The 26818-nt window shown below is 38.9% G+C and overlaps 1 protein-coding gene across 7 annotated transcripts in view; it reads left to right on the top strand.

Moving 5' to 3' along the window:
• The window catches only part of MAGI2 (membrane associated guanylate kinase, WW and PDZ domain containing 2), a 1336469-nt gene that overhangs the window by 1211837 nt on the left and 97814 nt on the right, over window positions 1–26818 (top strand). For all 7 annotated transcript variants that reach the window (XM_082473412.1, XM_082473411.1, XM_082473409.1 and 4 more), the window contains 4 exons: window positions 10079–10264; window positions 12154–12328; window positions 16913–17108; window positions 17580–17723. In XM_082473412.1, the coding sequence (XP_082329538.1) occupies window positions 10079–10264; window positions 12154–12328; window positions 16913–17108; window positions 17580–17723 (701 nt within the window). The remainder of the gene's footprint in view (window positions 1–10078; window positions 10265–12153; window positions 12329–16912; window positions 17109–17579; window positions 17724–26818) is intronic.

Here is a 26818-nt window from a genome sequence, read left to right as displayed (position 1 = left end):
TTGGCATTTTCCATTGGCACTTGCCGTCTACCTCTACAAGGCTGAAATCATGTGCTGCTACAGCTGCTGACTTTCAACACCCCCTGAAAGGAGTTCAGGTGGGGAGCAGAAATGAGGCACTCTGTGCTCTGGGAAAAACTGGCAGAACAGGTCTTCAGATAGATATTTTCAGGAAAATATATTATGAGCCCAATTCTTGCATCTCCTCATATCTAGAAAAGCACTAAAATCCTTCATGGTGATGTCTGCTCCTCGTGACTAGCAGTAACGTGCACGAGACTAGCAGAAACCTTCTGTAAAAAATATGTGTTTGATTGCATGTATTCCCCCTTCACCAAAATCGCATATATACTGACCTTCCCCCCTGCCTCTTTGGAGCAGTTTCTCAGAGCTATCCGGGGTGCTGTCTCCTGGGCTGTAGTCCTCATTTTGCCCCAAATAAAACTTAACTCGCAACTCTCACATTGTGCATTTTTTTTAAGTCGACAAAACATAGAGAGATAGAGGATATTACCATCATAAAATAAACGTAGAATGCTATAAAAAATATGATTAAAGAAAGAATTCTTAGAAATTGAAAATATCTTGACTAAAATTTAAAATTCAACAGAAGGATTGAAAGGTAGAGTAAAGGAAATCTCACATGAGGTAGGACAAAAAGAAACAAAGTTTGAGAGAGGTGATAAGAAAATTAACAGATCAATCCAGGAAGCCAATATCTAACTAATAAGCGTTTCAGAAAGAGAGGGCAGAGTTTCAGAAAGAGAGGGCAAAGATATAGTATAATAACAGTTCCCCAAACCAAAACTAAAAGAAATGTCTCCATACTGAAAAGAACCACACCGAAATCCATCACTGCAAAACTTTAGAACACAAAAAAGTACAGGGACAATCTTAAACATTTCTGAAAGGAAACGGAAAAATAAATATATACAAGGAAAAAGAATCCTGAGGAGTTCAGACCTCTCAGTAGCAACACTGGATGCTAGAAGACAATAGAACAATGCCAGCAAATTTCTGAGGAAAAATGATTTTTTCAATTTCGAACTTCATACAATCTAGAATTCTAAGCTGGAATTCTATCAAATGAAGAAGGAAAAATGATTTTTTAAACATTAAATACTGAACAATTACTTTCTCCCATGCATGGTTTCTTAGGAAGATACTGTAGGATGTGCTTTAGAACAATGAAAGAGTGAATCAAAAAGAGGCTCAGGGTTTACAGACTGTGCATTCCACCTTGGAGAACAATAGGAATTCCCCGGAATAACACTAAGCGTGGACTTGAGGGCAGCCGACCCACCTCTGGGAGGGAGGTCTCCAGAAAGCTCAATTGCATAGATGACTTGAGCAGCTTTGGGGGATAAAATTAAGGATATAGAGATAGCATATTGTAGAAGTGGGAGGGGGAGAGGGGGGCAGGGGAATGATACAATCAGACACAATGATTCGGGGTGGGAAGGAAGGAAAACTGTACGAGAAAAGAAATGAATCACAAAACACTACAGTGAATGATATTTACATGGTAAAACCGTAAACAATGATAACTGGTTTAACTAAAAATAGTGATAAAATTATTGGGATAAGGAGAGGAGGCGGGGTGCAGGGTGAGAGTGCTAAATCCTCTGTCATAATAGGAAGTTAGTGTTTATTGACTCAAGTTGACAAATTGAGAAATAGCCATATAACATAATTTGAAATGTGAAGAAGAAAGTAGAGAGGATGAGGAGGATTAGGGCAGGAGACTAAGGTTTTTCATTATAAGCATTTAGATTGTCTTATTTTTTTTTAATTTGTACGTATATTACCTCAATTAAATTGTTTTAATTATAAGAGATTTCCAATCATTAGAAGATAGTACTATTATTCTGTTTACTTTGCCCCTTTTTACGTCATGACATGAATTTTGAAATTTTTATACAATTCTCTCATTTTGTACAAAAATCCAGTATTTTCTAGCAATAATATGATAAGCCCTCTGTAATAAATTATAAATAAAAAGAACCTCTTAGTCAGGAACTAAATTTGTGATTATAAAATTGAGCAACTAACCCTTTGAAAGTTAGATTTGCATGCTTGGAATGCATGTATAGTACCACATCTCAACCCTGTGACTGTTTTTAAAAAGGAGCAAAACCACTTATTTTTCTGTTCTGCAGAGAAGAAACATTTATCATATTTTAATATCAGTAACCCTCTGAATTGTTTTTCCATTATTACTGAGTCATCTTGCTGTTTGGTTGTTTGTAAGCAAAACTTACTAAAAGCTATACAGTTTTACTCACTAAAATTATTCAAGTTGAGTGACACAGAATTTCACCTTCTTCTCCATGACTGGAAAATCATGGGTTGCTGATTTAACTAAGTGATGGAAATATATATCCTTTTCAGGGTCTTCGGAGGGAAATGCAAAAAATGTTGACTAGAGTTGATATTTGATTTAGAGGGACAAATTTTCTATAGCAACTTTCAGACCAAAACAGAATGTCCCAGCTACCTAGAAATTAGCAAGGTAAAAGGTAACTTCTTAGGATATACAATAAAATGAGATGTATCTCTACAGAAGATAAAGGCTTAAATATCTAGACATGGAACTGCTTCTCCATTCTCTTCCTCTCCAGCTAGACATACCCACATGCATACCCTTCTGGCACCTATAGATTTGAGGAGAATGACTATTCTGAAGTTTCATTAGTTCCTGCCACTCTCATGTCTAGACATTTTGTCAGATTATGAGGGAAGTAAATCATATGGAAAGAATACACAAACTCCTTTAAATGTGGTAGCATACATTAAAATCTATTTAAAGAAAGATGAAGGATATTTGCTTTGTAGATGCTCAGTAATGATCGACTTATGAGAATATTTTCACAGAGGAATAAGAGAATTAAGGTAATTTTTAGGCCTCTTGAATCAACATGTGAAAAATCAAGGATCTTTAAGGATAGACATAGCAGAAATTATTTGGACTACCTTACTTCTAGTCATGTGCATGGGAATGAGAAATGCAACCACCCATGGAGAAAGAAATTGTTTTTGCTCCTTCCTCCGCGACCCTTTGTGATAATTTTTCTTGGTAACTCTACCATATTCTCCTTTACGTCTTCCATTGCAGACAGTAAAAGCAATGGAGTGATATGAAGAGGAAATATATTATGGATATAGCCACATAGGATCAATTATATAACTTTCAGGGCCCAGTGGAAAATGAAAACGTGACGTCCTTATTCAAAAATTGTTAAGAAGATCAGGATGGTGACAGCACACTATTAAACCCAACACAAGACCCTTCTGAGTGCAGAGACCTGTGTGGTTGCACAGGTCACACACACATGAAACTGGCCCTATGTCTACAAGTCCACCAAATCTTTCCAAACAAAGGAACAATGCTAGCCCAACCTCGTGTTCCAGGATAGGATAGTCAAGTAGTAGCTAATTACAGTCCCTAATGCAATGAGATTTCTTTCGATTACCAATTCACTTTCAGCAAAATAGTAGCATACAAAGTAAGACATGGCTGATGAGTGTCTCTTTCTCTCCAACTGTGTGGTTAATAACTTTTTAGATGGTGCTTTCTGCCCTTAGAAACATGAGTTCGGCCGGCCTCCCAAATTGCCAGTGGTGAGGCCCTCTTTCCATTCTCCCATCTGACCATCTGCTTGTTACCAACTGCAGGAACTAAACTGTTCAACCACAAGAGAATGACTCATGGGTGCTGGAGGGGGGAAAGTGCACTTTTGGAATCTGCAGTCCTTAAAACACCAGCTGCTTGGTTTGGGATTACAACTCATTTGGCTATGAAATTCAGGGAAGACGTTTTCGTTTTTGGAAATCTGAATTTTACAGACTTCTAGAGGAAAATAAGTCATGCAGTCTGCTTTTTCTTAATTTTACCACAATTTTTTTAAAACACCAAACACATTTTTTTCCCCCATCTTCACCCCCGACGACCAAGAAAATCTCTTTCAAAGGACACTGTGTCACACTCCAGGAAGGGACACCACCTAGCTAAATGTCACCATAGAACACCCTCATTCGGGACTTCTAGGAATGAAAGAGATGGAAAATAAGCAAGATTAATACTAGACTCGCAGACTTCCCTGGTGGCGCAGTGGTTAAGAGTCCGCCTGCCAATGCAGGGGGCACGGGTTCGAGCCCTGGTCCGGGAAGATCCCACATGCAGCAGAGCAACTAAACCCATGCGCCACAACTACTGAGCCTGCGCTCTAGAGCCCGCGAGCCACAACTACTGGGCCCGCGCACCTAGAGCCCGTGCTCCGCAACAAGAGAAGCCACCATAGTGAGAAGCCTGCACACTGCAACGAAGAGTAGCCCCCGCCCGCCGCAACTAGAGAAAGCCTGCACGCAGCAATGAAGGCCTGATGCAGCCAAATATAAATAAATAAACAAACAAATAAATTTGTTTAAAAAATACTAGACTCGGGTTTCTGAAGGCAAAAAAAAATCAGGATTCATCATCATTTATTAGCCACAAACACCCTGTGACAATTACTCTTCTGTTTTTCTTATATATCTAGAGGAGCTGAGCAAAGGCATCACATCTGGGATCTCAGATAGGGAAGCATAATGATGGGTTGGAGGGACGCCGTCTACAAAGTATCCTCTCCATGCATCTCCCTCCGTGGATTTGATAGCACCCCCTTGACCACCGTGAGTTTTTCACTAAGGGAGCTGTGACTTAGCCTAGGGGCACTATGCTCTCTCTTCCCCAGAGTGACCTTCCTTTTTCTTACTACTCTCTCTGAGTCCACACCGGGACTCAATAGTCCACCCCACCTTTCTACTCTTATTGTATGTTACCTCTACCACAGATTTGCCATTTGTGTTTTAGTTTAAATATTTTGTATGATTATCCCTCGTCTCCGCAACTGGACTGGGAGTTTCTTGAAGGCAAATACCATGTATTTATTTTATTATTGTCTTCCCCACTGCACCTAGCATTGTGTCTGTTACTCAGAAGATGCTATTCAGCAATGTGTTGTTGATAGAATAATTGATTCTCCTGCCCCAACCCACAATTTTAAAACTAGGCAGTAAATAATCTTCACTGAGTATTTTAAGAAAACCAACTGGAATCATCCAATTAAAAAAAAAAAATTTCTTTTCATGCCAGGTCATAGATTCTAAACCCAAACTAACTTCTGTTGCCTCTTTAAGCTAATGACATGTTGTTTAACCTTCACAGATTAATGGAATTGTGAGCTAATGACAGTTTATGCTACTGATTGCCTTTGAAGTATTTATTTTTGTCATGTTCACTTCAGAAACTTCTCGCTTGTAAGTTTGACATGATTGATGCAGAATTCACTTTCCCCATCTAATGCTTTCCTCCGTATACAACTCCACTTTGTGGGATCTGTTATCAAGGAGATAATTACATGTAAATATGAGTCACAGGCTCTTCCTTCTCTGAAATGAGATACATAAAAGACAACAAGGAAACATGGGGGGAAAGGTGGGAGGGAGATCCACTACTCCCTTCCACCAGGGTGATGCAGCTAAAAATTTCATGAATAATCCATCACCAAAAACTTCAGGAAGAAAACACCAAAGAAAAAAAAAATCCTCCCACCTTCTTTATGGGAACTGACCCAAGGTAGAACACAAGAGCTCATTGGTTGACCAATGGCTGAAGGAGCCTGAATAGACCATAAATGGTCCCAGAAGAGAAACCAACAGCCAAAAGGGAGGACCGTTGCTTCCTGTAGTGGTTGTGGCTAAAGACCCAAAGAATCCAGGCCTTTAGAACTAACTTAGAGAGCATCTGGTCCAACTGATTATGTCTGAATATTCCTACTAAAACAAGTGTTCTGTGTTAGGCAGTGCCAAAAGAGTCAATTTATCTACAGGAAAATATACAACATATTGCAGTGTAAGTGCACAGTAGTGTTTTACCCAGAAATGAATAAAGAAAAAAAAAAGATGGGTTTCTTTTTCCAGAACTTATGTGATTTGCAATTAAAGGGAAATTTCTAACTGGTAATACATTGTCTCCTTCCAAAATGTCAGTATGTCCAAAGCCACATGACATTGCAACTTTTAGCAAATACCTGCGTATCCTAAGCACACTGTGTCAAGAAGCTTGATCCAGAGACTTGATTTATGTTGCTGCCCGACAGATGATGTCTGGAAGGCATGCTGTCTACAGGGTCCGTGCTCCGGCAGTTACCTTAGTCATCAATTCTCAGAGCATTAATGAGTACCATTCATCCCAATAATAGAAACCAAGGTCAGGGCCTCCTCCATGCTCTGTGATTCCATTAGCAACGCACAGAAAGCACTTAGGTCATAAGCTCTGTAGACCTCAGGACTGAGCAAACGGAGCTGCGTCTTGTTTTCGGAGAGAAACTTCTCTGAGCACACCCCTTGTCAATGATTTGTTGAACACCAGCATTTGAAGTACTTACACATGTAGGGGAAATGCTGGTAAAGGAAGGGGAAGCTGTCTTCAGCTGCCAAGAGTTTCAAATACTGTTTTTATTAAAGTAAATGCCAATAGAAAGCAATTTGAATAAAACCATTTCAAGCACTTCAATGACTGGGTGTACATTTCTACATTGTGTACTCGTTCAGATGTTATGTAAGCCACTCCATCATTCCATGGGCCTGCCATAGAATTTATTTTAGTTTTCATTCTTTTATCTGGTTTTTATTGATTTATTTTAGTTTTTATGTTACCTACCCTAATAAAGTGGAAATGGCCTTGAAACTAAGCGTTATCACTATATGCCAATAATTCTATTTAGAATGAAACTTTCATCTTGAAATCTCACGCAGCATGCTTCCTAAGCTAAGTCTCACCAGTCAGTCCTTCACGCCTCATAATTCAAATTGCTTTCAACCTGCCACATATTAAAAAAAGAAGGAAGTAACCCCGAGGTTTGAAGTCACAGGTGTGGGTTTGAATCCTGGCTTTGACATTTTTTTTTTCTCAACAGTTAAATAAACATGATTATTAAATTTTTACAGCTATTCTATATTGTAGCTGTAAGGAGTTAAAATAAGTTCCTAATACAGTCCCTGGATACTAAGAAATAATAGCTTAGTGTGTGTGTGTGTGTGTGTGTGTGTGTCTGTGTGTGTCTGTGTCTGTGTGTGTACGAAATCTTGTTTTGAAACGTTAGGCGTTTCATGCCCAGTAAATTATAAATGATACACAGTAATGGAGGGGAGCAGAGGCATGAATAATTCAAAACAGCAAATCATCCGTATATCATTCGCATGTGTTTTGAAATGTATTTTTTAATTTCATTTCAAATGTGAGTGTTTCTAATACCCAAAGAAATTACTTCAAAGGAACGACACTATGATGTGAAGTCCTTGCTAAATGGGATCTGAGGAACTGTCCAATTTCCCTGTTCTCTCCTCTCCTCTCCTCGCTGCCCTCTTCTCCCCTCCCCTTCTCCCCATGCCCTGCCTGTCAAAAGACAGCAGCTGCAAAGAAACCACTTCAAGCAAAGCTCCTGCCTTTCACTCTCCCCTGAATCAGGGCCACTGGGGAAGCATTTACGATTCCCTCCCTAGAGGCAGCCTGCACTCACCACTGGGCAGTCAGGGAGCACTCGAGTGGAGGGAGGGGATGGCGAGGGCGAGAGAGGCGGCATGGGGTCTGCTTGAGAGCAAAGGCTGCGGAATCTGACAGTCTGGGCTTCTAAACCCTGGTCAGCCTATGTGACCTTGGGCAAATTGCAGACTGTTTCATGCCTCAGTTTCCTCCACTGTAAACATGCAGTGATAATGCTGTCAGGTATCTCATATGGTTTGTTAAAGATCAAGTTGTATTTATTTTAATGTAGTTATAATATTGTGTGTGTGTGTATACGGCTCAAGGTGGATAATGCATCACATACAGAAGAGATCTGTATTATGCTGATTTCCCTTTGGATAATAAACTCTTACTTATAAGTTGGTGTTTTCCTACAGAGACCTGCAACACCTTTTTAGTGAAACCTGAGAAGAGCAAACAGGATTCTTGACCTCATCTAGTGTCTGTGTTTTCCACAAAACATATCTCTGTTTCCCAAATGAAGCTGTTTTAGCTGTTACAGGTTTACCCCATGCAGACAGAATTCGAGCTGGTGCCTACGTACGAACACACACACATCAACAGTGATATCGGAAACACTTAAAAATAATCGTAATAAAAAGAATGAACGAAAAGTTAATACTTAGCAATTCTTAATGCCAGGCACTGTTCTAGTCACTTTATGTATGACAACTCATTTACTCCTCAGAACCATCCTGTGAGGTCAACTATATTATTATCCCAATTTTACTGTTGAAATACAGAAACTCAGAGAGGTCATGTAGTTGTTCAAAGGTCAGGATAGATAACAATATACGCATTATGACCCGGGAGATCATATCATTTATTGACTGTTCCAGGACACTCTTGAACATGAAAGGGGGCAAAAAACAGGAACAAAAGTTCACTCTAATTATGGGTGAAGGCCAAACAGCTTACAACACCCATATCATGTTATGCAATTAGTGAATGAATGAGTTCTTATTACATTTCTACTTGAGCAATATATTGTCCTAAGACTGTCGGATGATCATTAGTATGCTTTAAGTAAGGTGTTCTTAATTAAAGCCATCCATGCTTGTGGTAAATAAAGCTGTGTTGGAGCTTCCAGCATGATGAGTTTCACTTCAGAGATGCAGGCTCAGCCAATATTTTCATATGCTACCTGTAACCTTTCACAACAGAAATATGATCAAGGTATTGGTTCATTAACTCTCTGATTGTCCTTCCTTACCATGGCCATTAGCTGATGTTCTGCCTTTCACTGTAACACATACACAAGATTGAGAGTTTAAGGGACAGACATCCCTGGAGCATAATGAATGGTGGAGTGCGTCTTTGCCTCTTTATGCAGATGAAATCAGTCCCTGACTTCCACAGGGAGAGCAGCAAGTCATTGACAGGCAATTTCCCCACTGGGGCTCCTGTCCTGAAGGAAAAAAGGAAAGAAAACAGCTTTCTATATGGTCAGCTTCTTGAGGGCACTTATAGGGACACTGTGCACTATTGATGTCCAGCCCCAGGAATAGATAACCTGGTAGGATCTCAAACAATGACATTGAATACGAGTCAACCTGCTAGAAAATCTATATCCCCAAGAACCTGGCTCTCCCCACATATATAAATGAATAATGAAAAAGAAAATGAATTTTCATTGTTTTAAAGAGACATATACCATATTTCATCAATTGTAACGCACATTTTTCATATTTTAATATTTCAAAAATTAGAGAGCATGTTATGTCAGAGTGTCATTGTTTAATTGCCAGAGTTGGGTTTTTTTTCTATTTTTCTTGTCCATAAAAGAAAGGTATATCTTAGCATCAATGACATCTTAGATTTGATGAAATACATTATCTACCAGATATTAGCAAGATCTCAGCACCACTTGCATTGAATCAGAAAGAAGAGGTAATTGTTGAAAACTGCATCAACCTTTAAACTACAGCTTAGTAGATAAGTAGGAAGTTGGTCATAACTTCTTCACCAGCTGACTAATTCCCATATAAGTATTTTTCTCCCTTTCTTGTTTTCTCCTCTCAGTAAAACAGAAAAGGGTAGATATTAAGCTCCCAGCATTTATTATATTTTTCTGAACTGTATTGTTTTCCTTAGAGTATGAGCTCTTTGGGCATAATGTTCTACGTCTGTGGTTCTCAATTTTTTGTATGTATTAGAATCTCTTGAGGAGCTTCTTGAAAATCCATTGTCCTCCCCTCCTACATGAACATTCTGATTTGCAAGGTCTAGGATAAGACCCAAAGAGCTGTATTTTTAATCCTAGGGTGATTATGATGTTCCATGTGTTTGGAATTAGCCCGTCACTACAAAGGACTTGAATTTAGAAACTCTGGTGTCAGTAGTATGCACAGAGCTGTATTTGATAGGGATGATTGTAATCTCAAGAGGCAAATACACTGACGAAAGGAAGAATTCTGATATTGCATTGTTTCCTATGAGCCTGATACTCGAAGGTAAAACATGTTCTGGTAATGCCCCTGATACCTATTTCTGTTGGGAATGTTTTTGTAGCTGTGCCACATAAAATTGGACGCATCATTGATGGGAGTCCTGCAGATCGCTGTGCAAAACTAAAAGTGGGAGACCGGATCTTAGCAGTGAATGGCCAGTCTATCATCAACATGCCTCACGCTGACATCGTGAAGCTCATCAAGGATGCAGGTCTTAGTGTCACCCTTCGCATCATTCCTCAGGAGGGTGAGTGCCTGCCCTGGAGTCATGGAGCCCACCTGGCTGCGCTCAGGGTGTCAGAACATCAGAAGTTGTTCTTTCCATTTTTGCAAACATTAACACTCTGTTGCAACCCATATCCTGTTTACTCAATACCAGTTTCACTCAAAGATCAAACTATATGGTGTTGTAGATAACTAGTGTGAATCCCAAGGCACTGGCTTATTCAGTCTTTCCCTTTGGTCCCGGGAGTACTGTTTTTATGGTTATATTAAGCCAGAGCCCATCCAACAGAGATGATAAAGTTACCAATCTGACGGAAAAGAAATATTGATGTTAGCAGTTAAGCTCTGGAGGATTCTTCAAAGTCAGATCGATTTTGAAAAGCTTGAGGAAGTTGTGGTATAAAGAGAGCTCATTTAGGAAATGTTGCGTCTGATAAGAATTTTAAATTCCCACTTAGCCTTTTGAATTTCTTTGTACAAGGACTCCCCCCTGAGGCTTGAGGAGTAGTGCTCATCACACCTCACAGCCATGCCTCAAGGGGCCGCGGAATTCTCTGAGCACCGATTCACCAGCAGTTCACCATTTCCAGGCACGGTGGGTTCATTACTAACTGCTGGCTCATTAATGACATTTGGGAATTCAGCCTGTGGCGCTCGCTGGTGAGTGGACCACAGTGCCCACATGGAGAAGGATGAGCTCACTCACCTCTGTCCCCTCTGGTTTACTCGGTCTCCTTTCCTCTGGGGACTATCTAACAAGCAGGCATCAAACAGCCACCTGACTTTAAATATAAAACAGTGATTCTCGGTGGAGGTGATTTTGTTCCCCCCAAGGGGCATTTGGCAATGTCTGGAGACGTTTTTCGTTGTCATGATTGGGCCGGGGGTGCTACTGGTGTCTAGTGGGTAGAGGTTACAAGGATGCTGCTCTGTAAACATCCTACCGAGCATAGGACCGCCCACCACGGCAGGGATTGTCTGGCCCCAAGTGTCCGTAGTGCCAAGGCGGAGAAACCCTGATACAAGTGGAGAAGAAATTTTAACATTTAGGGTGAGAGCAAAGAAAGGGGAGAGTGATTTGTAAGGGAATGCTAATAGATCACTTCTTTTTTGTCACCCAGCCAAAAAAAAAAAAAAAAAAAGACCATTTTTAACTTGTTATCTGCAGACAACATTATGTATAAAATATTCAACAGAAGTTAACTCTAAGCAAAATTGGTCACAAAAGACTTGCTTCTCCCTTTTCCCAGTATGAAATATGTCTGTCCTGCTCTTATTCCAACATGGAGAGATAACTTCAGTTGAAAATTTGATGCTAAACAAGAAAGACCAAGAAGCAGTTTTAACAGAGAACAACTTATGAACCTTCCTCTGTCCAGTGTTCTTTTTTCTTTCCGGAGAACCATGGAGTACAGAGGGTTATTAGGCAATAAGACTAACAAGGAACTGAAGAAAGGATTGTGAAAAGCACTTACTTTTCTTATAGTTAATTCCTTATCCAAACTTTGGAATACTGGTAGGACTTCTCGTTACAACCAAAAAGTAGTGGCTAAAACACTTTCTTGCAGCAAGTAATGCTGGAACAAATAGAATATATTTTAGAGCTTACTCCTTTGAATTATTTTTCATCGTTTTAATAAGTTTTTCATGGTAATCTTTTCTTCTGACAAAATGACGAGAGATTCTGTTCATAACCTTGTTCAGCAACCTCATAATTAATGGAAGAATACTAATTCCAGGAGCGGTCTTAGAGCTTGCTAAGTTTAAGCTGCTCTCTTAAAGCCTAACAGAAACTAGAAGAACCAAAGCCCTGAGTCATGTGAGGAGGCAGAGGAACCAACTCTGGCCACCTGCTGCCGTTTTATCAAATGCCAACCTGACTGCATTTGCCTCTTTGGTTTCCCACCGCAGAGCTCAACAGCCCAGCCTCGGCACCCAGCTCAGAGAAGCACAGCCCCCTGGCCCAGCAGCACAGCCCCCTGGCCCAGCAGAGCCCTCTGGCCCAGCCCAGCCCGGCCACCCCCAACAGTCCTGTCGCCCAGCCAGCTCCCCCTCAGCCACTTCAGCTGCAAGGACATGAAAACAGGTAAAGTCTCCTCTGGCTTTTCTGCTGCTGAGTCATGAGGGAAGTGGGGAGAGAGAGAGTTTGGGGCAGGACAGGTCACAGGCAGAAGAGAGATTTGCATAATGTAGAAATTACCGTGTGCGCCTCTGTGTGATTTTGAGATTGTATGTATGTTAGAAACGTAGTTTCATTGGCAAATACAGGTGTCTATCCTTCACAGTAAGAGAAGCTTTCCTGAGGAAATGATGCATCATTGCAGATGAGTAGGGTTTAACTAGCTGGAGAGCACGTTAAAGAGGGTCCAGACAGAGTCATATGTACAATATACAGTCTCATATACAAAGACCCTTTGGCAGGAGGGGGTATGCAAGCACGAAGGAGGGAAATAAGACCAGTGTAGTGTGGGGAGAGGGGCGGGAGCATAGTTGGAGATGAAGCCAGTGAGGCTGGTGGGAAACTGCCCTAAAGGGTCTCAGAGGTTTGTTAAAGATTTTGATCTTTATCGTACGTGTTGTGAGAGGTCATTGGAGGGTTTTCAGCTGAGGGCTGACATCCCTGGATTAGCTTTTCAAGATCTCTCAGTTGGCCCCGTAGAGAGCACACTGGAGGTCCCAGTGAACGAAGTTAGAAGTGGCCGCCGTGTCCACCGAGCCATGCACGTGATGGCTCGGAGAATAGCGGCGGCGTGGAGGTGGGACACGTTGAAGGATTTGTGAGCATGAATGTAAGTTCGTATTTTTACTGCATTTTGCCTTATATCCACCTGCCCACGGTCTAGTGAGATTCTTCCGTTTCACATCACGAACTCATGTGATCAGGCCCCGTGAACTTGCAGAATAAAAGGCTGCCATAGACAAACAACACTCTCTTCTTATTGGGACGTGTGTGTAACGGGGAGTCTGGGTTAGGTTGCGCCATTCGAGAAAGAGATGAAGACATGTTCCCATGTTGGTTTTGCCCTTTCAAAGGAGAAAAATAGAACAACCCACGGGAACGTCTCTGAAAACAAAACCCTCACTGGTCCTTTCCGTGATTCTAACGTTTTCTGAACATCTGCTACCCATCTCCTGCCTCCCCTGTTGGTGAAGATGAAGTGAGACCCAGTTTTTGAGTCCCAGAACTTGCTAGGTTTACCACTCACAATGTTGCAAAGCCAATACTTGCCCTGTGCCAGAAGTGTTCTTTCCATGAAGCCCTGTTCTATTCTGATTTCTCCCATTTGCTTTCATAGAAAAATAAATACCTATCGTCCTCAGCTGTTGATGGTTTTAATATAGGCCAGGGAAGAAAAAAGACTAAGCCCCATAAGGTAAATGATACAGAGGCAAGAATTTGACAGTCCAGAAGAGGAATATGTCCTGGGTGCCTCAGTAATAAGACCCAGATGCATTTGCTTTCACCACGTGCTGTTTGGACACATTGCACTGGCTTTCCCCGGGATTCACTTTAGATCTAGGAGGAAGGACCTGAGTGCTCCAGCAGTCCTCAAGCCACTGCCAATTAAACCTCCCCGCCACAATGGCGTCTTCCCTTTCCAGAGTTAAACTTTCCTGGAATTGGACTCCTGCTTCTGGCCTGCGGCTGGGTAATCTCATCCCTAGTGTGTTGTAGTTCAGTGGGGAGAATGACAAATGGGCAAGGCCACTATCCTGTCCCCATCGCCTACTGGTTACAACCGGGGACTTGGCCCCTGTCAAAGAAGCAACAGCCTTTGGATGGTTTTGTTTTTGTTTTTGTCTTTGTTTTTGTTTTGCCTGACTGTGGGATAAAATATTTCCTGACTCTGGGATTAACAGATTGACCTGGTCCAAATTTTTATAAATTACCAACAAATTTACCCAGAGTTCTTAGCTATTTTTGCTTCAGTAATATTAAATGCATGGAAAGTGCCCACTCCTGTTCTAGGGTCCTTTCCTGGCACTGAGGTTTCCTGGCTTAGCTGTTTGATTGTTAGTAGGTGGCTCTTTTCCAAATGAATGAAGAGATTCCATAATCTTCCAGATACCAGAACCATTTTTCTAGCTGCATTTAAAGATGGTCATGGTATCAGAGAGAAACTCTTTGCCTTTTTCTGGATCAGGCTACAGATGTCTCCAAGATAGCTTGTATGCCAAGCACACAGTATGAATTTCCTATTAATTCGTTTGTACAAGAAGTGCCCACCTACATGTCAAATTGAGCCAGTTTCCATGTTAAAGTGGGATAAAATAAAGTGACAATCTGCTCGCAGATTTTTATCTTATGAGTTAGGAGAAGTGAATATTTTATCCTGTCTTATTTACTCTTGAATTGGCTTCCTCCTCACACTCTGCACACCTCTACTCATTTCTCTGTCTCTTAACATCCTTTTGGTGCGTGCTCAGGAAACAAAATAATTTTAATATGAACATAAGCAAAACCCTGTTCAAGGAGAAGCATTTTTTGAAAACAACAAAGAGCCCTTGTGTAATATATTCAGAAACTAAGTATAAATAGCAGAGATCACCTTCCCAGCAAAGGCAATCGTCATTTACTTCTTTTAAATAGCAAGATTAGTGGAAAGCATTGGAAATGGACTTCTTTCATAGACGTTGTGCACTAGATGCTGCAGGCTGGAAGCGATTCTTGAAAGGCCCACATGAGGCAAAATCCCACCTTAAGATCCCCTACCACATGGGCAGCATTTTTTGATTCTGGAACTTATTCATACCATAAAACTCTGCTAGAATTTACCATTAGCAATCTGGTTTTATCATCTCTAAAGTCTCTTTAATAGTGGAATTAATAGCTATGAAGAGTTATACTGATATACAACCTACGAACCTTTCATAAGTAGAGGAACTTTCAAGAGGCTGTTTGTTTGTTTGTTTTTAATGATCCTGAGTTTCCCTTAAAATAAAGTATTTCACAAATTCAGAATAACAACTTTTGCCCTAACTAGTGTATCATTCACTTAAAAGTTAACAACACTCATAAAAATTAAGTATATTTTCCTTATTAAAGAATTCTTCTTCAACATAAAATCCTGCATGTGGCACTGTTGAAGGAAATGTGAATGCTCAGAGGCAGGCTTGGATGACTGCTGTTACAAGTTCTAACTGTCCCTGTTTCTAAGGCTCTGGGGAGACTCTTAACATCTCATCCTCTTCTGCTCTACCTCATGACACATCTGATTGGAAAGGAAGCTCATAATGGATATTCCATACCAGTACCACAGAGATAATGAAAATAAAGTGACTGTGCTATAACTTAAAACAATGTGACATCTAAACCACCAAGCACACGATTTCTAAAAAGGAGCCGATACACACCAACAGATGTCACCCAGTCCAATTCCTTTTGTTTAATTAATGCATTTGCCTAGTTAAGCATCTTATTCAAAGTGTATTTTAAATAATTCTATTCTCAGAATGCACACTCTCCGTAGGTGAGTGGACAGCTTGCTGAGGTATAAAACAAAGCCTAAATTATGCATCTCACAAAAGGAATGTGTCCCTTCTGCAAGTTAAGTAACAAATGGGAACTACTCAAAGCGTTATTAAAATAACTGCATTTCTAACCCCCTTTCAAAACCCCAAATAAACACATCTATTGCCATACACTATCAGTGTGTGAATGTGTTTTTCTAATCGACCTGTATCCCTAAGTAGGTCATTATATAGAGTGTTGTCATGGCAACAGGCAATGAACTACAGAGTTAAGTGACCTCTATATTATGGTGATAATTTTTTTCAGTTTATCTTATTAGTGATCCCTTAATGGTAGGTATTGGCTACTTTAGCCCTTTTTTGGCCCTGGAAACCCCTCAGTTTAGAGCAATTTGGATTCACAAAACAGCACTAAACAATTAGTGTTGGTCTCTGTATTTATTAATAACTAGAAACAAGAAATAATATCTAGAAACAAGAACAAGACAAGTGTTAGACATAAACACTTTTGCCTTTCCTTCTGTCTAATGACCATGATAGTATCTGATACTAAGCCCGAGAGTTATAGTCTAGCATTTCAACCTCTGTGTAATATGTTTCTACTTTTAGCAATGACCCAATGACTTTCTGCTTGATTTGTAGTTGGTGATTATACCTTACTTTCACTCCTTTAACCTCTGTAAGATATTCAAAAAGCCCCAAGCTAACAGGTTAAAACAGCCTTTAGTTAGATATTTATAGAGTATTTAGAGATCACTTCAATCATGTTTTCATGAAGTAACGGGTGCTGTGTGTGTGTCAGAGAGAGAGAGAGAGAGAGAGAAATTGAAACAGTTGGTTTACTGATATTAAGACAGACTGTTGTTTGGGGATGTAAGTGTGTGAGTCCCTAGATTTGCTGCAGTTGCACAGTTTTTAAATAACAAAGTCATAGAAGGTTATCCATAAGTCCTTTTCCACAAAGTTCTAAGTGACCATCACTTTTACCTTGATTTCCTAAGGAGCCAAATGAAAAGTATACCGTATGGCATTTGTCAAAGATTTTTAAAAAATACTTATTTATTGAATCTTCTCATAATCCTGAACATGAAAAGGACCACCAAGAGGTGTGGCCTCTACATGCCTGGAGGTCCTAAAGTCATTCTAATCTCCTTAGAATGCTGAGATACCAAAGCAAGTACCATTTCCATTCATTTAGTTACAGGTCAGAAGTAAAAGCAAGGCAAGATGTGAAACCAGATATCCGACAGCCTCCGTTCACGGACTACAGGCAGCCCCCACTGGACTACCGGCAGCCCCCAGGAGGGGACTATCTGCAAGCCCCGCCCTTGGACTACAGGCAGCCCTCCCCTGACACCAGGCAGTTCCCTCTGTCAGACTACAGGCAGCCCCAGGTACCTCAAACATCCCGGTGCATTTATTTCATGTTTCCAATCAGCAGGCCTGTCATTCACACACACACACACACACACACACACACACACACACACACAACTCTGGTGCATTTATTTATGGTGCTCAACAGCAGTGAATGAGAAAATTCCGAGGAGAGATAATATCACTCAGGCCTATTTGCAATAGTTACATGTTTGCCAAGTAAACAGATCAGTACTAAAGGATGAGTACCAAAGTAAACAAGCTACCCAGCAATTCTTTTAATGACTGAGGAAACTGTGTTCCGATCTGCTCAGACCTTTCGAATCGTGTCTTGCATTTTGCTAGATGGTGAAATCACATTACTCCTCACGATATCGTGTCAGTTGGAACACGTTAACTATGAGAGAGAAGGAGAACAGAGGGACAGACCGTGGAAGCTTCTCTGATATTAAACAATTGTTTATTCCATTTTCTCCCCAACCCCAAAGGATTTTGATTATTTCACTGTGGACATGGAGAAAGGAGCCAAAGGATTTGGATTCAGCATTCGTGGAGGAAGGGAGTACAAAATGGATTTGTACGTGTTGAGATTGGCAGAAGATGGGCCAGCAATAAGAAATGGAAGGATGAGGGTAAGAATGTTCTCTTTTTATAGAATTGCTTAATTCTGAAAGAAACGCTCATTGTGGTGTTGGAGGAGTAGTGAGACCTGCTGTTAAGCAAACTGACTTGTTGCAGGTGTTGCCTTCTTTCCATTTCATGATCCAGTTTTCTAAAGGTTTGCCCAAACATTGTTTAAGAATTATCTCTCATTTTCCTTCTTATGGCTTCTAATTGAAAACTCTCAAGATGGTGTTTTATATATATATATATATATATATATATATATATACGTGTATATATATATACATTTCTCTAAAGAACAAACTAAAGAAAACAAAGTAAAGAAATCTAAGAAATAGTTTGAAATGGAAACATGGCTCCATAATTTTTTGCGTGGTTTGAGGATTCAGTTTTTATCTGAGATTGAATCTTTTGAAATTTGTTTTTAGTTTCATGCTTTTTTCTTCACATGGTTTTGTGTTTCTTTGGGACTACTTCTTTTGAGTTGACTGGCTTTGGCTTTGACGTTGGGCAGAAAGAAGCAGGAGAAAGGGGAATGAGGCTTCTTGGATACATGTTGTCCTTAAAAATGGTAGCAGTCGAAAATTTTCCAATTAGAGTTTAAGCTGAGGGTGGATTTTTTTTTTTTTTTTTATAAAGACAGTGAAATAGAGAGAAAGTCTTTTTTTTTTTTTTTTTAATTTATGGCTGTGTTGGGTCTCCGTTTCTGTGCGAGGGCTTTCTCTAGTTGTGGCAAGCGGGGGCCACTCTTCATCGCGGTGCATGGGCCTCTCACTATCGCGGTGAGGGTGGATTTTTAATGTAATAGTTACTTTGAGGCATCTGGTTGATGCATAGCTGATTCTTCCTCTAAAGGTACAAAACAAAACTTGATAACAATACAGAACGTTAGTCAGTCTTTCTCTATAAAATGTCATCTAGTAAGCGCATAAAAAAGGTTAGTTATTATAAATAAAATCTAGAATTATTCTTGTCCTCCCTCCTTGCTCTTTAAGTTAATACAGAAAAGCTGTGGTTCTTGGGTTCTAGAGCTTCAGATTCTTGTGCTGAGTTTCACCAACCGATTGTTCCTGTCAGTAGAATGCAACTGTTCTTCCTACCACCCAGTCTGCCATTTCTGTAGTCTCATTTCCGAGTCAGTGAATCATCCATGGTGCAGAAGTAGAAAGTGTAAATGTGTCTGTTTTTCTCCATGTCTTTACGATCCTTTGACAACTGGGAAGTTTCCAAGTTGGAATTTGAACCCAGGCAAGGCTGACTCAAGAGACTGACAGTCCCCGCCTTGATCCAGCACCAGCCTCCTCTTACCCCTTCTACACGTGGTTTTAGAATAGGTCTCTACATGGTTTCTTGGCTCCCAGTTCCCACTTTCTTAACATGCTGCAAAGCCAACTCACAAGTGGTTCAATGGAACAAAATTACTCTTTGCAGTGCAGCTGAAAACAAGCCACGAGTGAGATGGCCAGAGCCCTGTGAGAGGGGACCTCCCCTTACCCCACAAGTGGACTTTAGAGGTGTGGCTTCCAAACGGTGGCCACATTTTATAACAAATGGTCTAAATGGCTAATCAATATATTCAGTTCTCCCAAAGCATAGAAGCCTAAATATAGAAGTATTCTTACGTAAAAAGAATATTCTTTCTTATAAAATTTAAGCCAGAGCAGTAGTTCTCAGTGTGGTCCCTGACATCAGCATCCCCTGGGAATGTGTTAGAAATGCAGATCCTCCAGCCCCGTCGCAGACCTACTGAATCAGAAACTCTAGGAGTGAGGCCACCAGGCTGGGTTTGTGTGATCCGCCTCCAGGTGAATCTGGTACAAGCTGAAGTTTGGGAACCACTGAGCTAAAGGGAAGCTGTCATGACGTAGGTACGGCACAGTTAGGATGTGTGTGGCTCAGGCTTCGTTCACCCCCCCTAGATCCTGTCCAGGGAGTTTTCCATCCTGTTCCAGCGGTTTACCTCAGGTCCTTAAACCCATGGAAACACAGATTTAGAATTCTGTAGGCAGGTGCTCAATTTTAGGAAAGATGCTTTTTCTTCTGGCAGGTAGTAAAAATGAGTCCTCTACCTGGGTTTCGGAAAATGGTATTTTCACTTCTTGTCAAAGATTATAGAAATAAGCAATATTTCACCATTTTCCATGTCAGTTTTACAAAGTAACGCATTCTTTCTGTGTACAAGCTGTCCAAAAGGAGTTATTATGGCCAGTTTTAGATATTATGGGTGTTTATTTTGGACTACTATATATATATCTCTCTAGCTTTTAATTCTCAAAGAAAAGAAGTCACTTGAAAGTCACAGAAATTCTGTGGATCAGATTTTACTGTTTGATTTTATCTCTGATCTTTAAAATAAGGCTAGGAACTTGGCAGGGATGAATGGATGACTTTTTTCTGCTTTTAAGGGTTATACTTAATATTCAGATGTTTTGGTTTTGTTTTTTTATTTAAAGTTTATTTATTTTTTTAATTTATTTTTGGCTGTGTTGGGTCTTTGTTGCTGCGCGGGGGCTTTCTCTAGTTGTGGCCAGCGGGGGCTACTCTTCATTGAGGTGTGAGGGCTTCTCATTGCGGTGGCTTCTCTTGTTGCGGAGCACGGGCTCTAGGCGTGCAGGCTTCAATAGCTGTGGCTTGCGGGCTCTAGAGCGCAGGTTCAGTAGTTGTGGCGCTCGGACTGAGTTGCTCTGCCGCATGTGGGATCTTCCCGGACCAGGGCTCGAACCTGTGCCCCCTGCATTGGCAGGCGGATTCTTAACCACTGCGCCACCAAGGAGGCCCTGTTTTGGGTTTTTGTTACTCATGGATTCTTATGGCATCAACGGAGAACTTGTCTAGGGTGACAAACTCCATGTCAGGGAAGGAAACTACTTCATCCTGTAAGTTCAAAGGTGCTACTAGATAATACAAACGTATCAACTGCTGTTTGAATTTGATAAATATTCTGTATCTGTAGAGTTAAAGATCAACAGTTGTTCTTGATCATAGCACATAACTAATTCAGATCTTGTTTTCATGTTTATTATCAAATTTAATCATTTCAAGCTAATCTTTTCTACCTTCATTAGTACTTACTAATTAGTGATAACCTTTAATTCACAGATGTGTTTAAACTATTTCAGCAAGGACCAGGATAGATTAATATTTGCATGACTCAATGGTTTGATTACTTTAATGCATAAACTCGATAACATATAGATTACCAATTTGGGAATTTAACAATGAAAATAATTAGGAACTTATTAAAAAATTCCCCCTTGATACCGTTGTTGCCCAGATACGTATAGATCTTAAATATCTGTGCAGATGATGTTTATAAGGCAGCTGTTCACTCCATGGCTATTATGGCTTGGTTCATAAAGTTCCAAGACTTCTGAGAAAAGTAGGTGAACTAGACATTCACAGGTTACATTAAAAATAAGCCCAAGAAGAAGAGAAGCTAGCACTAGGTCCTTCCCAACCTTTAAAACACTCAGGCATGTTTCTCCGTGTTAATTGCGATTCCTTCACCTTCAGTCTTAATGCATTATTGCCTCTGTGCCCAAACTAAACACACACTCTGTGATCAAGTAAGTTTGGAACACACTGTAGAGTTTTGTTTTGTTTTGTTTTTCCTTTTTTCATGATCAGACACAGAAGGGAAAAGCCAGGAAGTGCCTGGCAATAGCAGGGTGTCTTAAACTCAGTACAGTAAAATTGCCCAACTCAGAATTACTACACAAGAGCTGGGTGATTCTGAAAAGTCATTTCATGTAACAGTTAATGAATTACTGTGCCCGTGGATTAGGGCTGTAAGTAGCACTAGTTTTGAACACTGACTTAGTGCACCAGATGTTAGTCTCTGAATCTGAGACTTTTCCTGGATCTTTTATGCTAGTCTTGGTTGTAGGACAGTGATGGTATGCACCTGTTTAGTAGTACAAGACTTTGCTAAGATTACAGAGAAAACCAGATAAATCGGATGTCAGAGGAGGTGGCTAACAGAGGTGTAAAAACATCCCTCTCACATTGGGAATGCTAAGAAGTGATGGCACAGATATGTATTTTCAAAGCATGTCTTTTGGCATCCAACTGATATCCTAAGCATCCAAGAGAAATACCAAAGTTCTGCCCACCTCAGGTGTTCTTTTATGGATCTGGTGAGGGACACGTAGGCATATCCCAAAAGTGAGTCTCAGGTGAATGATTTCACTCTAGTCTTTCTGGGCACCTGCAGCAGAGAGAAAAATCTTAGCAGAGATCTTTGGCAAGTTAGACTGTCTGACTTTCACATTGATTAATAAGTACTCCCACAGAACATGAATTATTTTTTTCCTCCTCCTCGGAAAGTATTGTATGTTTACTCAATTTTTTTGTTAAATAAATACTTTCTTTCCACTTGATGAAACAAGTATCCTGATAAGGTATCCTGATAAGGTCAATGGGTTCCCTCAAAATATGAGAACGTACCGACAGCAAACCACAATCAGAAAGTAGTGGGGAAAATAATGGCTCCTTCTGAGGGTCAGATTTACAAGCCAAGTCTAGATACAGGGGAGAGGATAAGAAAATCTTTTTCAGAAGATCAATTCAATGCTTATTTAAAAGAGAGATTCTAGAACCTCCTTTATCAGAAACATATAAACGTAACAATAAATGAATTTAAAGATTTACTAAAAATATGACTATTTTGATCCCTTCTAAACCCTCAGCCCTGCTCTCAACCTCCAAAATAAGCAAATATGATGCATTTGCTTTATTAAATTTAGAAACATCAATTCACTTTGTTGAACCTCAGTGCCTATAAAATAGGAAGAATTATATCTACCATATAGAGTTGTTGGGAGGATCTGAGCAGTTTTTCAGGTGGTATAATTGATTTTTCTTTTTTTTTAAAATAAATTTATTCATTTTATTTATTTATTTTTGGCTGTGTTGGGTTTTTGTTGCTGTGCATAGGCTTTCTCTAGTTGTGGCAAGCGGGGGCCACTCTTCCTTGCGTGGGCTTCTCATTGCCGTGGCTTCTCTTGTTGTGGAGCACGGGCTCTAGGCGTGCAGGCTTCAGTAGTTGTGGCACGCGGGCTCAGTAGTTGTGGCACACGGGCTTAGTTGCTCCACTTCATGTGGGATATTCCCGGACCAGGGCTCGAACCCGTGTCTCCTGCATTGGCAGGCGGATTCTTAACCACTGCGCCACTAGGGAAGCCCTGATTTTTATTATTAAGACAAAGAAGTGAGGTATTAATTTGTGAGTGACTTATGATATTGAGAGAGGGACTTAGATATTATGACATGTCATGAAATAGAACTTGAATAGAATAGTGCAATTAGAATAAACACCAAGAAAAACAATGTGAAACATAATTACATGAAATATTCACTTCATAAAAAAAAGTAGAGAGTAGCAAGTTTTGACTTTAATTAGTAGCTAGTGTTTCAACATCAATTAATACTATGTAATAAACGTTAAAGAGACAAAACAAAACACAATCTGTAAATGTAGAAAATAAGGGGAATGGGAAATAGAAAGGTGATCGTCTTGTCTGATTGCTTTTCCTCAGTCATTCAAGAAGGCTAATATCAGAAGAGGAACACAAATGACATTCAGATTTCAAGGAAAAGTGTAAGAAGGTATTAGAAAATAGAAATGGATCTGTTTTAAAAAGAAGACTTTTTAAGTTTGTAAAATAGTCTAATAAAGTTGAGAGGGATAAAATTTTCATAACTGATGAATAAATCTCTGCCACAACACTCTTAGGGATATAATCTAATTAAAAACTGAGAATAAATAGAAAACACAGGCAAAGAATAATGAACATATGAAGTAATTTACTGGTGAAGCTTCCTAAGAAATCAGGAGACTTCTGGAGGGAAGGGATAGTAGTTCTAAAAGTGCTTAAATAAAAATTGAGAGTTGAGTTAAAAGACATCTGAAAGGAGATCAAGTTTGCTCTTGGAAAGGTATTTTCCTGTTTCCATAAAAGTATAATATTTTCCCATTTCCATAAAATATTTTTTTATTTTAAAGAAAGAACATAACTTTTTAACTTCATCACCTTAATAACTGTGTAACAGCTGTCTATGCCTACTTAGCATTGCATAAACTTTGGTATAAAATGGTTTATCTTCTTCCTGAAACTTACATGACACAAAAGTCAGCCTGCAGTGGGCCTTGGAATCACCAACAACATTTTGTAAGACTGAATAATGTGTGAAAAAGATATTTACTGCTTATCCATCTTTTTCTTTTTTCCATTTTTTTTTTTTTTTTTTTTTAATGAAAAGGAAAATTCTCTGATGGCAGCTTCTTTTAAATTTGTCACTTCTCCTTCTGTGGTCGAGACATGACTAACCTGTGACTACAGAATAAAAGTATTCTGTTTTATATTGTTTTTATTAAACATAAAACCATTTAGAAGAATATTTCTAACGTATGTAATGGTATATATGCTAACAGTGATTCAAGCACCCATGAACCCTTAGCCCAGTTAAAAAAAAAAAAAATCTCCAGTCTCCTCTGATTCCATTCTCCTCCCACTCTCCAGCCTCCAGAAGTAACCAGCACCCTAAATATTGTCATTCCTTTTCGTCTTGCCACATATGTATGTACCTCTTAACTATATCACTTAGTTTTGCACACTTAGTGAACTTTTTATGAATGAATCATACTGTACATGTTCTTCTCTGTGGTTTGCTTTTTATACTTTATGTTCATAACACTCATCCAAGTTGATGTATGAAGCTGTAAATTATTCCATGTTACGAATATGCTACAGTCTATGTTAGTTATCTATGGAGAGTTGAAGTTTTCTCTATTAGTGGACATTGGGTTGTTTCCAGTTTTTTTGCAACTAATACTATCCTTGTACATATTTCCTGCTGCACATATGCAAGAAGTTCTGTAGACTAGACTATATACCTAGGAGAGCATATATTTAACTTAACTAAATAACGCAGAAGTATTTTCCTAGGTGGTTGTACAAATTTATACTCATACCATCAATGTGAAAGTTTCCATTATGACACATCCTTACAAGATTTGTATTTCAGACTTTTAAATTCTTATTCTGGCAGGTAGAAAATGACATATCATTTAGGTTTAAATTTGCATTTCTTGATTACAAATAATATTCATCATCTTTCCTTAGGTTTACTGAACTTTCTTCTTCCCTCTTAAATAAAGATGCCTCTTCATATCTTTTCCCCATCTTCTGTTAAATCATTCCTTCTTTTCATATTGATTTTAGAAGTGTTTGTATGTTCCTGGTGATAGTTTTTCATGTTGCAAATACTTTACCCCAGCTTATGGCTTGTAGTTTCACCTTCTTTATGATGCCCTTTGATAAACAGAAGGTCTTAATTTTAATGTAATTGACTTAATCAACCTTTTCCTTTATAGTTTCTGCTTTCTGTGTCATCTTTGAAAAATCATTTCCCAACTCATATTCTTAAAGATTCCCTACATCTTCTTCTAAAAGCTTTATAGTTTTGCTTTTTCATATCTGTCTTTAATTACCTAGAATTGATTCCTCTGTGTAGTAAAAGGAAGAAATACAATTTCAGTTTTTCCAGATGGATAACCACGTGTCACAGCATCATTTATTGGATATCCTCTCATTTCCCCACAATCTGCAGTGACAGCTCCATAATAAAAAAAATTTCTTTAAATGCAATGGTCTGTTTATAGATTCCTTATACTGTTCTACTGATCTATTTGTCTATACCTACATCAATACTATACTCATCTGCCTTTTAATAAGTCTTGAGTTTTGATGGAGAAACTGCCTGTTCCCTCATCCCCAGACACACATCTTAATTCTTCAGGAGTGTTTGAATGTTCTTGGGCCTTTGCCCTTCCGTATAAAATTTTAGAAGTTTCTTGTCCTATTGGGAATTTTATTGGAATTGCTTAGAATCCATAAATAAATGTGGAAAAACTTACGTCTTTATAATATTGAGTCTTTCTATCTGTGAAGATGATATAATCCATTTATTTAGATTTTCCATAAACTGCTTAAATAAAGTTTCATAGTTTTTTCCATAACATACCTGAAAATATTTTGCTAGATTGATTCTAGGCATTTGCATGTTTTACTTTTACTCTTGTATTTTAATGTAATATTGAAATTAACTGTGTTACCAGTGAAAAGAAAGACAGTTGATTTCTGTATATTGATCAATTATATCATGCAAAATTACTAAATTCTCATTACTTCAAATAAGTTATCTGTAACTTCCTCTGGGTTTTCTACATAGATAATCACATTTTCTGCAAATAATGAGAATTCTATGTCTTCCTTTTAAGTCTTTTTATTTCTTTTTCTTATTTTACTGCATTTACTTGGTTTTCAGTATGATGCTGAATAGAAGTGGTCAAACAAGCCCTCTTATTTTATTTCTAATCTTAAAGGGAATGCTTTCACCATTAAACATAATGTTGAATGAGTTTATATAAATAGCCTTTATCAGATTAAGAATGTTCCATTCTATTACTAGTTTGCTAGAGAGTTAATTATGAATACATGTTGAATTTTATGTACTATTTCTGCATCCATAGAATGTATATGATCTCTTTCCTTTAATATGCTAACTAACATGATTAAGAATATTATTAGTATATTAATGGATTTTTATGTTAAATCATTCTTGATTTCCTTAGATAAGCTATACTTATTCATGATGATCTTTTATATGCATTGCTCAATTCAGTTTTCTGTTATTTCCTTTAAGATACTTGCAGCTATGTTCGTGAGTAAGATTAGCCTGTAATTTTCTTTTCTTGTAGTGTTGGTGAATGATTTCAACATTAGTTTTATACTAGCCTTATAAAGTGAGAAAGAATAATGCCTTTTGTTATTGGCATTGCTGTTGTTATCTGGAAAAGTTTAAGTTAAGAATTGTCCTTGAATGTTTGGTAGAACGCACCTGTAAATCCATCCAGGTCTAGTATATTTTTTTTGTGTGAAAATTTTAAACCACATTACATTTCTATAATAATTAGGGTATTCTTCAGATTTTCTATTTCTTCTTGAGTCAATTCTGATAAATTCCTTTTTTTCTGATAATTTATTTCATCTTAGTTTTCAAAGTTTTAATATTATCTTATTATATTTTTAATATTTAAAGC

The sequence above is a fragment of the Balaenoptera physalus genome (genome assembly GCF_965194825.1).
Source record: "Balaenoptera physalus genome assembly, chromosome: 8".
In the NCBI taxonomy this organism is placed as follows: domain Eukaryota; kingdom Metazoa; phylum Chordata; class Mammalia; order Artiodactyla; family Balaenopteridae; genus Balaenoptera; species Balaenoptera physalus.
Note: the sequence above shows the minus strand (reverse complement) of the source record. Positions and strands in the feature narration are given on the sequence as shown.